The 11,620-nt window shown below is 40.2% G+C and overlaps 1 protein-coding gene across 2 annotated transcripts in view; it reads right to left on the bottom strand.

Annotated features, from left to right (window-relative positions):
- Nucleotides 1-11,620, bottom strand: part of PPARGC1A (peroxisome proliferator-activated receptor gamma, coactivator 1 alpha) — a 666,008-nt gene that overhangs the window by 36,757 nt on the left and 617,631 nt on the right. For both annotated transcript variants that reach the window (XM_005877664.2, XM_005877663.2), the window contains 3 exons: nt 7,302-7,496; nt 5,069-5,191; nt 3,997-4,201 (listed from right to left, as the gene is read on the bottom strand). In XM_005877664.2, the coding sequence (XP_005877726.1) occupies nt 3,997-4,201; nt 5,069-5,191; nt 7,302-7,496 (523 nt within the window). The remainder of the gene's footprint in view (nt 1-3,996; nt 4,202-5,068; nt 5,192-7,301; nt 7,497-11,620) is intronic.

The raw sequence follows: 11,620 nt of genomic DNA, 5'->3' as shown, positions 1-11,620 counted from the left end.
TGATCGGCCCTGCTCTGTGCATGACAGGGGGCAGTGCCCAACCCCCTGATTGGCCCTGCTCTGTGCGTGACAGGGGGTGGTGCCGCAACCTCCCCATCGACCCTGCCTTGAGTGTGACAGGGGGCGGGGGCCCAACCCCCCAATCGGCCCTACCCTGAGCGTGACTGAGGGTGGCATTGCAACCTCCCGATCCGCCCTGCTCTGTGCATGACGGGGCGGCGCCCCAACTCCCCAATCGGCCCTGCTCTGAGCCTGACCAGGGGCTGCACTTAGGGATTGGGCCTGCCCTCTGCCACCTGGGAGCAGGCCTAAGCCAGCAGGTCGTTATCTCCCGAGGGGTCCCAGACTGTGAGAGGGCACAGGCCGGGCTGGGGGACCCCCCTCCCCCCGCCCCCCGAGTGCACAAATTTTTGTGCACCGGTCCTCTAGTCTATATAATAAATGCCTAAGCAACAGTTAAGGTGGAACCACCAGAACGACCAGTCGCTATGATGCGCACTGACCACCAGGGGACAGAGGCTCAACACAGGAGTTGCCCCTGGTAGTCAGTGCGCTCCCACAGGGGTAACGCCACTCAGCCAGAAGCCGGGCTCATGGCTGGTGAGCACAGCAGTGGTGGCGGGAGCCTCTCCCTCCTCCATGGCAGCGCTAAGGAGCAGCGAGCCAAGCGGTAAGGAGCAGTGAGCAGGTGGGCGGTGAGGAGCAAGGGGTCGTGGGCTGCGAGAGAGTGCAGGCTGGGCTGAGGGACCACCCCCCCCAGTGCATAACTGGGCCTCTAGTTATTTATATATATGCCTACCTACAAAGATATATGTATACATATGTCAATTTTTTCTCAGTAAAATAACTACTTTCAAAAGGTAGTCATTTAAATAATGAAAATCACAGAATTGAAATAAAAATGGTCTTTAGAATAATCTTCCTTATTTTATGGAGGAAAATCCTGAGAAAAATCTTTGAGATGCTAAAAGATATTGTCAGAGCCATAAAAATAGTTACTGGCAGAGTTGGCCCAGAATATGTTTCCTTTCTCCTATTATCAAAAGAGAACGCAACCAATAGATACTCAAGCAAATTAATCAACCCCAGTAATTAAGGTCTTTTGAAATGTGAAAATATTATTTATATCCAAATTAGGCTGAAATTAGGTACTTTACTTGGATAAATAGTATTTACATATTTAATTTGTAGATTTAGTTTTAGTTTTTAAACAATGGAATGGTTTCTCATCCATCCAATGTGCATTCAGTAATACGAAGCTCATGCTGTCTTCTACAAATTAGGTACATTGATTGATTGGCTTTTCCATATAAACAGATAAATGAACTGGTCTTACATTATTTTTTTGGTATGTCTGATATAATTAACCTTTCAAAAAGAACACACTTATGAAGGAACTTTACCAACTTTTAAGGTGTTCAACTAATAATTACAATAATGTATGCAGGTTCTATAGAACATGTCTATCTATGAACTATGTGCTATCACACACAATAAAAGCACATGGAAAATCAGTCACTAGAATTCCAGTTTTCAAGGTGTAGAGTTGGCTTTCTGAAATGCTCAAAGGAGACCCCCAAAATTCTGGTAGTTGGGTATAGGTAAGGCCAAGGGCAATGGAAGGAGGGAGTAGGCAATGCAGATATTTAATGGGACAAAAGGCAACAGGAAATGAGGGCCATAGGGGAAGGGTACAGCTGAAACCACATACAGACTCTAATCACTGAATATGTCCAGGCTCACAAAAGCTCACTAAAGGAGCCTGATTTGGTTTACTCAGAGTTTAATCCACACTGTTCCAGAGACTTTAATCCACACTGATCCTTGAGGGCAGGAATTCATCTTTTTTTATGCAGAACATGTTATTTTTAGTGAATGAATACATTAGCAAATGAATGAATAAGTGAATGAGGGGGACACCAACAAGTGCCAAAGGCCAGACTATTATCCCAAAGAACTTGAAAGAACCTGACCTCACCATGTTACAAAGAACAAACAAGAAGTTCAGTGAGAAAAAAATTACAATACATTAAGAAAGGTAACCTCAGCAGAATCTCTCAGTATCATCTCTAAAAGTTCACGTGTTTTTCTTTCAAATTTTGATAATTTAAGTAATCCCTGAAGCTGAGCATTTATTTCCTATTGGTTATTAACAGCCAGCCATGTTTGCTTTGTTTTAGAACTTTAATAACTACAAGAATAAATAGTTATTTATTTATATATAATATGTGTATATATATATATATATAAATACACACACACACACACACACACACACATTGTCAAAAGGTTTTGTTCTGGGATAAAGTCTTTATGCCTCACCAAAGACATATACCTTAAAAAAACCAAACCACATACAGCATGTCTCTTCTAAAGAATATTTCCCCCATAGACCAATTTAGTTCCTCACCGCCATGGTTTACAACAGTGTACAGTAATATTTAGTGGTAAGCAAATTTAAAAATTGGAAAAAAAAAGAACCTCAAAATCCAAAAGGGCCAATTAAAGTTTCAAAACAAGACCTTTGAAATGTGCTGCTGGGCTGGGTTTACTGCCTCCAAAGCTTCGTCGAGCTCAGGACTTCATATTCGGCTCCAGAAAATGAATGCATGACTAGCAGAAGGTGGAGAGTTGCAGTGAATTCTTCAATTCACTCACTAGAGCAAGCCCAGCTGGCTTTCCCTCACCTGAGGCCTTGGACAGCTATGTGTCTGTCCCCCAGCAGACTGGTTCTGCTCTGGGAAAAAATCTTCCAGTGTGTGAGGGGCCCATCAGGCCTAAGCAAGCTAAGAGAATTTGGCTCCTGTCCATAAATCTCTTTCCCTGAACTGGCAGAAAGGGATGGGTAGTGATTTTGAGATAGCCACCAGGAAAAACCTAACTGGGAGACAACTTAACATATTAAAGGAAGGTTCCTGAAAAATCTGGGTTTATGGTGAGCTGGGGATGAGAGAGGGAAAGTCAAAACACTGGGAAAGAAAATACTGTTGAAAAGCAGCAGCAGCAGCAGCAGCATACCTGTGCAAAGTAATCATGGTTCATAACAGGGAGGTGGGGCTACCGCTCTGCAGCTGCACGGGGAAGTTGGGAAAACAAAAGGGAAAAAAAGAGGTGGGTGTTTATAAATACTATATTAGCAAATGCCTACTTCCACTATAGGGGTAGAGGTCAACTTCACTTGGAAACTGGGATATTTTTAAGCAACGGCAACTTTTACAAGTTCTTTTTGCACCTGTAAGACCAGAATATCTTGAAAGGAGGGGCCAAAAACAAAAGAAAATTTTACCTTTGCCAAGAGAGGTTTTCCCCAAATCAGCCTGATCTGCCTCAGAAGCCTTCTGATAATGTATGGGGGTAATAAAAAAAATCAATCTAGCTGTTTCATTTAATCTAGGCAATCATTTCTTCAGATAGAAAGCAAATTTTTAAAATTCTAGGGATTTCCAAATCCTTATTTACAAAAAAAAAAATCTGTGAGCCTAACATGTACTCTTAAAAAAAAATAGGAAAGAATGCACATAATAACCACAAGAGGCTGCATAATTGTTATTTACAATTTCTTTAGGTACATACACAGCAAGTCAACAATGCCTTATTTTTTCCATTATTGAAAGAGGAAAAAAAATAAAAACTCTGTAATGAATCCCCTAGCCCAGCCTGCCCAGAACTTCAATGACCTCAGCATTTTCAGAGCTCATGTAAACCTCATCTGAGGTTTCAATGCTCCCCACTTCGCCACCCCCGCCCCTCACTCGGCTAACATTTCAGGGACCATTGGGTGATTGTGAATCAGGCTGCATATCAGCTAAATAGGATATGTTCAACCTGTGTTCACGGAAGGATTTTTTCCCCCCATCTACAGTGAAGTGCTGAATTCTCTTTCCAGAGTGAAACTGTGGAAATGGAAGCCCACAGTTTGGGCATCGCCAGCCCAGTGTATGCTGGCTCTCCCTTCAGCGCTCTCACCCACAGAGTATGTTTTGGTCCCCAACCTACCTTGTAAATGTTGCGACTGCGATTGTGTGTGGGACTTCTTTTTGGAGGTGCATTTGTCTCTGCTGCTGTTCCTGGTCTCTGTGGGTTTGCTGTGAGGAGGGTCATCGTTTGTGGTCAGATACTTGAGAAGCTCCGAGCAGGGACGTCTTTGTGGCTTTTGCTGTTGACAAATGCTCTTCGCTTTATTGCTCCATGAATTCTCGGTCTTAAAAACAAGGCATAAAGAAAGCTAAAATTAGTGAACTGAACCTTAGCAGAATGGATATAGGTTTTCTGAAGAGATGAGATTTTCAATGAAGTGTTCAGTCTAAGTGTACTGGATCTATGAGCTGTGAATAATTGTTTGCAGAACAAGGAAAGAAAATTACATTTAAGATTCCTAAATGACATTTATGCAGCTTTTTATTTCATTTCTCCTACATTTCAATGTTCTTACTCAGCAACATGTAACTAACAAGACCCTACAGCGCCTTTACTGTGAATAAAAAAAAAATAAGCTGGTTTAAACCTTAATTTGCCATTGATTGCCAGAGCCCAGTATTCACAATTCTCTTAAGTACCCCTTAACGCTCCGTTTTCACTCACAGTGAATGGCAAGACAAACATTGTTTAATACAGCCCGCTAACCGAATTATGTCATTGCCAGCATTCCATCCAATTAATGGCAGAGACGGATCTTTTGCGGTGATTCCAGAGCAATCTTTCTCAGGTTGGACAGCTGGCAAAACAGCAACCCTGCATCTTAAAGTCACTTATAGTTAATACCAGCCTATCAGCAAATTGAATTGCAGCCCGCACTGCTGCATGTATTAATAAAATGGGCAAGGAGCAACAGACGGCAGAACTTCCATTCCAATTGTCCAAAGACAAAGTGTAAATGGGCTCTGCCTGGTTTACAGCGGCTAGAGTGCTGCTTTTGGACACCCATTTCGTCATCGGTTTCAGCATCGTGAAGCAGCTGCAGGTGCCCAGCCCAATGAACACCGTAAATAAGCCCACGACTTGTTTTACAGCTTCAAGGAAAAACCCTCTGTGACTCCCCCTCCTGTATTAAAAAAGTTTACTTTTGTACCTTAACGACTGCAGGGTTTGTTCTCATCCTGTGACTATGGTTTGCATGGTTCTGGGTACTGAGACCACTGCATTCATTATAACTTAGCTGAGTGTTGGCTGGTGCCAGTAAGAGCTTCTTAAGCTAGAAACATATCAGAGAAGGGGAAAAGCAAGAGAGTTATGAGTCTTTTGAGCATTAGAGTAAGTTATTAAAATTTCAAACTTAAAATTCAGTAATTGTAATGATAAAAAATAATTCCATCACTCTTTAATTATATCACACCTCAGCACAAAAGCTCTAATAAACATGTATTTTTATTTATTTTTTATTTTTGTGTGCGTTCTTTCAGAATGGTTTTTTTATTGATTAAGTTATTACATATGTGTCCTTATCCCCACATTACCCCCACAAACATGTATTTTTAAAAACTAAGAAGTTTGGCATTATACTACCACTTCTGAAACTATTTCGTTTTTCTACATTTGAGACTTAGTGTTGTCTACCTCAATATTTCATTTATATAAAATAAAGGAAAAGGATCTTCCTAACAGGATTTCCTAACCACTACTGGGTGGGAAAAGCTGCCTTGCAAAATGAGGATTGGGGGCTTGGGGAGGGAGTATATGGACATTTTCCCGTCAACAACCCAAATGAATCAAGTGGCAATAAATTAAAGATTTTGTGATATTCTGAGTCATGTTGCACAATAAAGTATAATACTTTACTGATTCAAAGAACACTTGGAATAAAAGAATGGCTATCTTTGTTGAAGACTTATAAATAGCCCTAGACAGCTTTGCTCAGTCAATTGAGCATCCGCTGCAGACTGAAGGGTCTCGGGTTCCATTCCAGTCCAGGGCGCATGCCCAGGTTGCTAGCTAGATCACCAGTAGGGGGCATGCAGGAGGCAGCCAATCAATGATTATCTCTCATCATTGATGTTTCTATCTCTCTCTCCCTCTCCCTTCCTCTCTGAAATCATATATATATAATTTGTAAATGGATAGTCAGGAGATGTGGGTTTTGGCTTAGACAAAGAATTTACTCTTTTGACCTCTGTTTATTTGTTTAACTTGAGGGTCTTCTAGGACCTCCCTACTTGGACGTGTAGTATGACTCTAGGTCAATAGCACCTCCTAGTTGAGCCAAATGTGTGGATGAATGCAAAGAAATCAGAGTCCTAGACAGCAAAGCCAACAGTACTGACAAATGGAGAAAATTGGGGGGAAAAAACAATCACGAGAGATTTTCTTCTAGACCAGAAATCTCAGAAGGCAAAAGAATACATGTAGGGTTTCCATATGTTTACATGGAGTGATTTTAACATTTAAAAATGTAGAAATGGGCAAGAAACAAACTCTAAATGGCAGGTAGAAGCACATTACTAAAGTTTGAAGGATGGCATTCCATAATTTACATAGTGTGTTCTTGCATCAGATTTATGGCAAATGACAAATGGCTACCACAGATGAGAAGGTAAAACTGTGTCTTAGAACTAATAAAATTCTGGTCAAGCACTGCATTGAAAGGAAAATTCACTCTTCATTGCCAACAAATTTACTCTTCATTGCCTACCATAAATTTTGGTAGCTTGGGTTGCAAGTGTGCTATTATTTTTCAATCTTCATAAGAATTATGGATCTAAAGCCTTAAAATATTACATACCCCTTGATATACCTCATATTTCTAGAATTGTATGCATAAGAATAAAACTACAAATATGTCAATTATTAAACAATTTATAATAGTAAAAAATAGAAAAAAAGACTAAATATTCAACCTCAGGGATTAATTAGTAAATTAAAGATATCTTTGAATAATAAAATACTATTCCACCATTAAAATAATGCATACATTTAAAATTCACAAACATGTCAATGCTACATCTTAATGAAAGAAATTTCAATTATTTTGCATATTAGAAGTTATTAGAAATTACAGGTGAATATGTAGTCTGTTCTCTTTGGTTGTCCATATTTTCTAAATTTCTACCAAGAACGTAAGTAATACTAAGTAATAAAAAAATTGACACAAAAAATAGCTTAAAAATGCAGTTAAGCTCACATGAAGACTGTATTGTCAATATGTTTAAACACAGAATAACAGAATATGCAACTCGAAACATGTTTGGGGATTGTTTTGGCATCAGTCTAAATTAAAAATCCAGACCTTATTGTTACTACATCATACCCATGCAGCGGGTAGCCAGAGGCAACTCCAATTCCTGTTAAACAGTAGGAAGGGTTCTTACTAGAGACGGCTCTTCTGCCTCCTGAGGCGGAGGGGTGCCGTCAGGCATGGAGGAAGGACTAGCCTCATTCTCAGTGGTCACATCTCCATCTGTCAGCGCATCAAATGAGGGCAATCCGTCTTCATCCACAGGGAGACTGTCCAGTGTCTCTGTGAGAACTGCTAGCAAGTTTGCCTCATTCTCTTCATCTATCTTCTGCAAAAACAGAAGACGACGTGAGTGAGTTGACATTGGGAGATGGGTAACACCATTAATCAGCAGAGATTGGACATGTTTAGCCAAATGAGTAAGAAAATACATGAAATTTTGAATGTTCATGCCAGAGCACTAAGATCATGTCTTTCTTAAACTCCAAATTCACTTTTGGTCTGAAACACACAATTAATTAATACCTCTTCTGTACCAATTTCTGATTGTTGACCTGTCCAATTTAGCAATTTATTGTCAGTGCTTAATACGGCTATATATAATTCTGTCTTGTTCACAGTTATTTTCCACATGTTTATGCCTTGTTTCCCTAACTAAAAGATGTGATTTAGAGAGTCTGAGGCAACTTGAGAGAATTTTGACCATCATCTATTTCATCCTACACAGCACACCTGCCAAAATGTATGGAACACTCTGCTTGAACATCACCAGAAGCTAAAACTATACCAAGAGAAACTACACTTTTATGATTTCAATTATAATCTCATCACTGAATACTCCCAAGTCATTTTTTTCCCCTAACACCTTTCCCAACTTTAGTCATAAATTTGTAACTGCCTACTGGACATTTCTACCTGATAATAGCTCCCTCATCTCCAAACTCAAACTTACTACTATTTCTCTTGACTTCTCCTGTTTGGGTAACAATTTTTCAGACCTAAACTTTAGAACTACTTTGAGTACTCTTTAGCTGCCCAGTCGCTAAGAACAATCTTACTTTGCAACATCTCTTAAATGCATTCATTTCTATGACCAAGGGCATGATTCTAGTGTAAACTTACTTCTAGTGGTGGATCCTCCAACCATATTCTAACTCATTTTTTCACACTCATTCCCACAAACACATTCTTGAAAGGCTGTTGTTCACTTATTCACTCCACAAATACTTTTGACCACTTACTACACGTCAAAACTATGTTAAGTGTTGAAGGTACAAAGAGAAACAACACGAAACTGCACCCCTCCAATACCTCTCTAGTGGAAGAGAAGGACCTGTAAACGGTTTATTATAAAAGATAATATTTTTCTCAGTGCTTTCAAGCCTTCCCAAACTGAAACTTATGCACTCTGTTTATAGGAAAATGTGCTAAAGTAATTATATTATACTAGAGGCCTGGTGCACGAAATTTGTGCACCGGTGGGGTCCCTAGGCCTGGCTGGCAATCAGGGCCAATCTGGGCCAGCCTGATCAGGGCCAGGCTAGAGAGGAAGTGATGGTTGCCAGGCCAGGAGCTGACATCGCCATCATTGGCACCCTGCCATCGCGTGGTTCCCTTCCTCCCCCACCCCACACCCTCCTCCTGCCCTCGCCACTGCGTTCCCACTGTGGTGGGTGGGCAGTGGGTGCATTGAGTCCTGCCAGCCAGGGAGAGGGATGGGGCACAGGATGTTGGCAGCCAGCCCTAAGGAGGGAGCCAGCCCTTGAACCCCCTGGGAAAGGGTCTGTGTCCACCACCACCCACCTCTGGTTCCCCATCTGGGGGCGGGTCCCAATAAGGTGATCAGGGCCTGCCAGATAGGGGGAGGGAACACAGGAGGTTGCCCGGCTGAGGGGGAGGGACCACAGGAGGTTGGCCATCAGGCCACAATCGGACAATGTGGGCCTGCCAGCCTGGGGGAGGTTGGCTGGCTGGGGGAGGTTGACTGTGGGAATGCACTGACCACCAGGGGGCAGCTCCTGTGTTGAGCATCTACCCCCTGGTGGTCAGTGCACATCATAGTGACTGGTCATTCTGGTCGTTCCTGTCATTCTGGTTGCTTAGGCTTTTATATATATAGATAGTTGGGCACATAGTATAGGTAGTCACTGATTATTTGCTGAATAGTTCACTGGTCTGCATTTATAGCGTAGAATATATGTTGTGTATATCACTTTCTTTTCCTTCTTTTAGCACTTCACATAGCTTATCCCAGGGGTCCTCAAACTTTTTAAACAGGGGGCCAGTTCACTGTCCCTCAGACCGTTGGAGGGCCGGACTGTAGTTTAAAAAAAAACTATGAACAAATTCCTATGCACACTACACATATCTTATTTTGAAGAAACAAAACTGGAACAAATACAATATTTGTATTTGCATGTGGCCCGCGGGCCGTAGTTTGAGGACCCCTGGTTTATCCAATTTGACCTGTTTCATAGGTCCTTTTTAAAGGTTCTGTATGCTATGACATTAACAATAGCTAAATTATCTCATACAGGTCCTATTACAAAATGCACCTAAGCTGCTGACATCTAATGAAACCAGCAGGGCCCACACTTCCTTTCTCTCCAGCAGTGAACTCCAGTTAATTGACCTGACAAAATTACAAGAATCACAAGACAGCTAATCAGAAAATCAAATTGTATCACTGGAGAAATTAGGCAGGTCTTTATCATGTACACATTCTATTTTCACATAAAAATTGTTTTCCCTCATTACTGATCAGCCTCCACCCAGACTTCTTTCTCTTTTGGATTCAAGAGGCCACAAAGAGCTATTTGCTACTCAGTGGACATTACTGGGCTTGTTTTCCATTTGCACAATGCCCCTCTCTAATGCCTAATGCTGCTGGACTGGACGACATTGTGTGCGGAGTGACAACTATATGAGTTTTAAGACTCTAATGCACCAGGAAAATGTTAACTTCAAAATGGCACTACTTCCAGCAACTGACCAATTCCTTAATATCCAAATTGCTCAATTCAATAATAAAACTTACTGAACACCCCTCTTTTCCCCTCAGTTCTTCTGAACAATGTAATTGTAATAATAAAGATACTGAAGTATATTCCCTTATTTTCTAGTCAGGATCATAATTTGGTATCTAAAAATTCCAATCTTCTTTTTATTTTAATTTAGATTTCCCCACATACCAAAAAACCAAACCAGTTTATTAAACTGTTCTGAATAAAAATTATAATAAGATGAAATATATATTATATAAAATATCCCAAATCATGAAATTTATATTCATATAAATATCTCCATATTACCTAATAAAGATAATTTTGAAAATGTTTCAAGCACAAACACACATACACTTTCAATAAATTAGATATTTTCCAGGTGTCCCAATTTCAAATTTAAAAATAGCCCAAGAAAAAATAGTTAATAATATTCACTAATAAATGAGTAATTTTGTTTATACCAATATAAATTTTGTGTTTGGCTTTCCTGCAATATGACAAGCCTCCAATCACATAATATAATAGCGCCTTAGTTTTATCCCTGGTGTAAACAAACTACAATAATTCCAATAAAGTCAAAATGACAAAGATCACTTAAATTAACTAGTTTTCCCAAAAATTCATTAATAAGCCTGGATGAATGTATACCAAATACAATGCCATAAATATTGGAAGTTGATAATGTTATAATTATTTTACAAGATCTGATTAAATGGCCAACTATTTTAATTCTCCTCTCTACTGGAGTATTATGGGATGGAAGATTTGAATTGTGTATGAGTGTGTGTGTGTGTGTGTGTGTGTGTGTGTGTGTGTGTGTGTGTTGGGTTATGTAGGTAGAGCAGTCTGGTGTTCAACTATTATAGACCAGTAGGGCTTTAATCAGTAAGTGTCCATTAGAAGTAATTTAAACCTTTTAATTATCATCCCTAATATGGATGACTTAGAGAGGTTCCAAGACCAATTATTTTAGGAAGGTCGTTCTTTAATTAAGAAGAAAATAATGTTATTATTTCAAATTCTCTGCTTTCTTTAACCATAAAAGACTGGGGGGAAAGTCTGATATTATCAATGAAACTTTTCTGTTGAAGCTCAACAGGTATTCCTACATGTAAACTTGAGTGGACATTGCCCCGAACCATGGCAATTTCAATTAGTTTACCATGAGTTTCAACAATCAAACACCCCCACAAAGGCAATGAATGTGATAAAAAGAACTCTGTTGCCGAAACCAGTTTGGCTCAGGGGATAGAGCGTCGGCCTGCGGACTGGAGGGTCCCAGGTTCGATTCCGGTCAAGGGCATGTACCTGGGTTGCGGGCACATCCCCAGTGGGAGATGTGCAGGAGGCAGCTGATTGATGTTTCTCTCTCATCGATGTTTCTAACTCTCTATCTCTCTCCCTTCCTCTCTGTAAAAAATCAATAAAATATATTTAAAAAAAAAAA

This window comes from Myotis brandtii, unplaced genomic scaffold (genome assembly GCF_000412655.1).
Source record: "Myotis brandtii unplaced genomic scaffold, ASM41265v1 scaffold525, whole genome shotgun sequence".
Classification (NCBI taxonomy): domain Eukaryota; kingdom Metazoa; phylum Chordata; class Mammalia; order Chiroptera; family Vespertilionidae; genus Myotis; species Myotis brandtii.
This window is presented reverse-complemented; position numbering and strand designations above follow the sequence as displayed.